This window comes from Onychomys torridus, unplaced genomic scaffold (genome assembly GCF_903995425.1).
Source record: "Onychomys torridus unplaced genomic scaffold, mOncTor1.1, whole genome shotgun sequence".
Classification (NCBI taxonomy): Eukaryota; Metazoa; Chordata; class Mammalia; order Rodentia; family Cricetidae; genus Onychomys; species Onychomys torridus.
This window is the reverse complement of record NW_023411717.1, coordinates 216,681-217,707: the sequence shown is the minus strand read 5'-3', so window position 1 is coordinate 217,707 and position 1,027 is coordinate 216,681. Positions and strand designations below refer to the sequence as shown.

The 1,027-nt window shown below is 43.3% G+C and overlaps 1 gene segment (V, D, J or C); it reads left to right on the top strand.

Annotated features, from left to right (window-relative positions):
- Positions 1-472: 472 nt before the first annotated feature.
- LOC118575303 lies at positions 473-1,027 on the top strand. The segment is given in 2 exon segments: positions 473-518; positions 624-1,027. Coding segments are annotated over 2 exon segments (450 nt in total).

Here is a 1,027-nt window from a genome sequence, read left to right as displayed (position 1 = left end):
AAATAAAATGTAAGGGAGTTCCCAAAATCATGAGGCAGTGACACTTAGCACTGGAGCTGACTAAGGCAGTGCTAAGTACATCAGTGTTGATGGCCACACAGTAAAATAGAAGAGCACCAAAGCATGTAACAAAACAATGCCTACTACCATTTATAACAGATCATGAAGAATTGGGCTGAAATTAACTGTAACATTGGATATTAAATGAAATAGGTGATACTAAATGTATGCCAAGAAAAAAAATACTTAGTATCTTTATTACAAGACTCCACCAGCACATTTAGAAAATAGAACATGCCATCTCTCAACACCAGCTACAAAACTTGCTATATAGCAAGAAGACATGCAAATTAGGCCTTTCTCTTCTCTTGAAAACCAGGCCAGCACAGACCCTGAAGATCAGGCAACAGTGATCAGCCCTGGATTCCCAGGTCTCCCCACTCAGTGATCAGCATTGAACACAGAGCACACCATGGATTTGGGGCTGATGTGGCTTTTCCTTGTTGCTCTTTTAAAAGGTAATTTATGGAGAAACAGAAATAATGAATGTTTTAGTGGACATGAGCAGGAATCATAGTGAGTATTTATGGCAGTTAACAAACAAGATTCTCTCTTTTTCGCAGGTGTCCAGTGTGAAGTGCAGCTGGTGGAGTCTGGGGGTAGACTGATACAGCCTGGAGGATCCCTGAGACTCTCCTGTATAGCCTCTGGATTCACATTCAGTGACTATTGGATGGATTGGATCAGACAGGCTCCAGGGAAGGGGCTGGAGTGGGTTGGAGATATTAATAAAGATAGCAGTACCATTAGGTATGCACCATCGCTGAAGGACCGATTCACCATCTCTAGAGACAATGCCAAGAACACACTGTACCTGCAAATGAGCAATGTGAGATCTGAGGACACCGCCACTTATTACTGTGCTAGAGACACAGTGAGAGGACTTCAGTGTACACCCAGACATAAACCTCACTGTGAGGCTGCTCAGGGCCACCAGAGGGTGCACAGCACACAGAAAACAGGATAA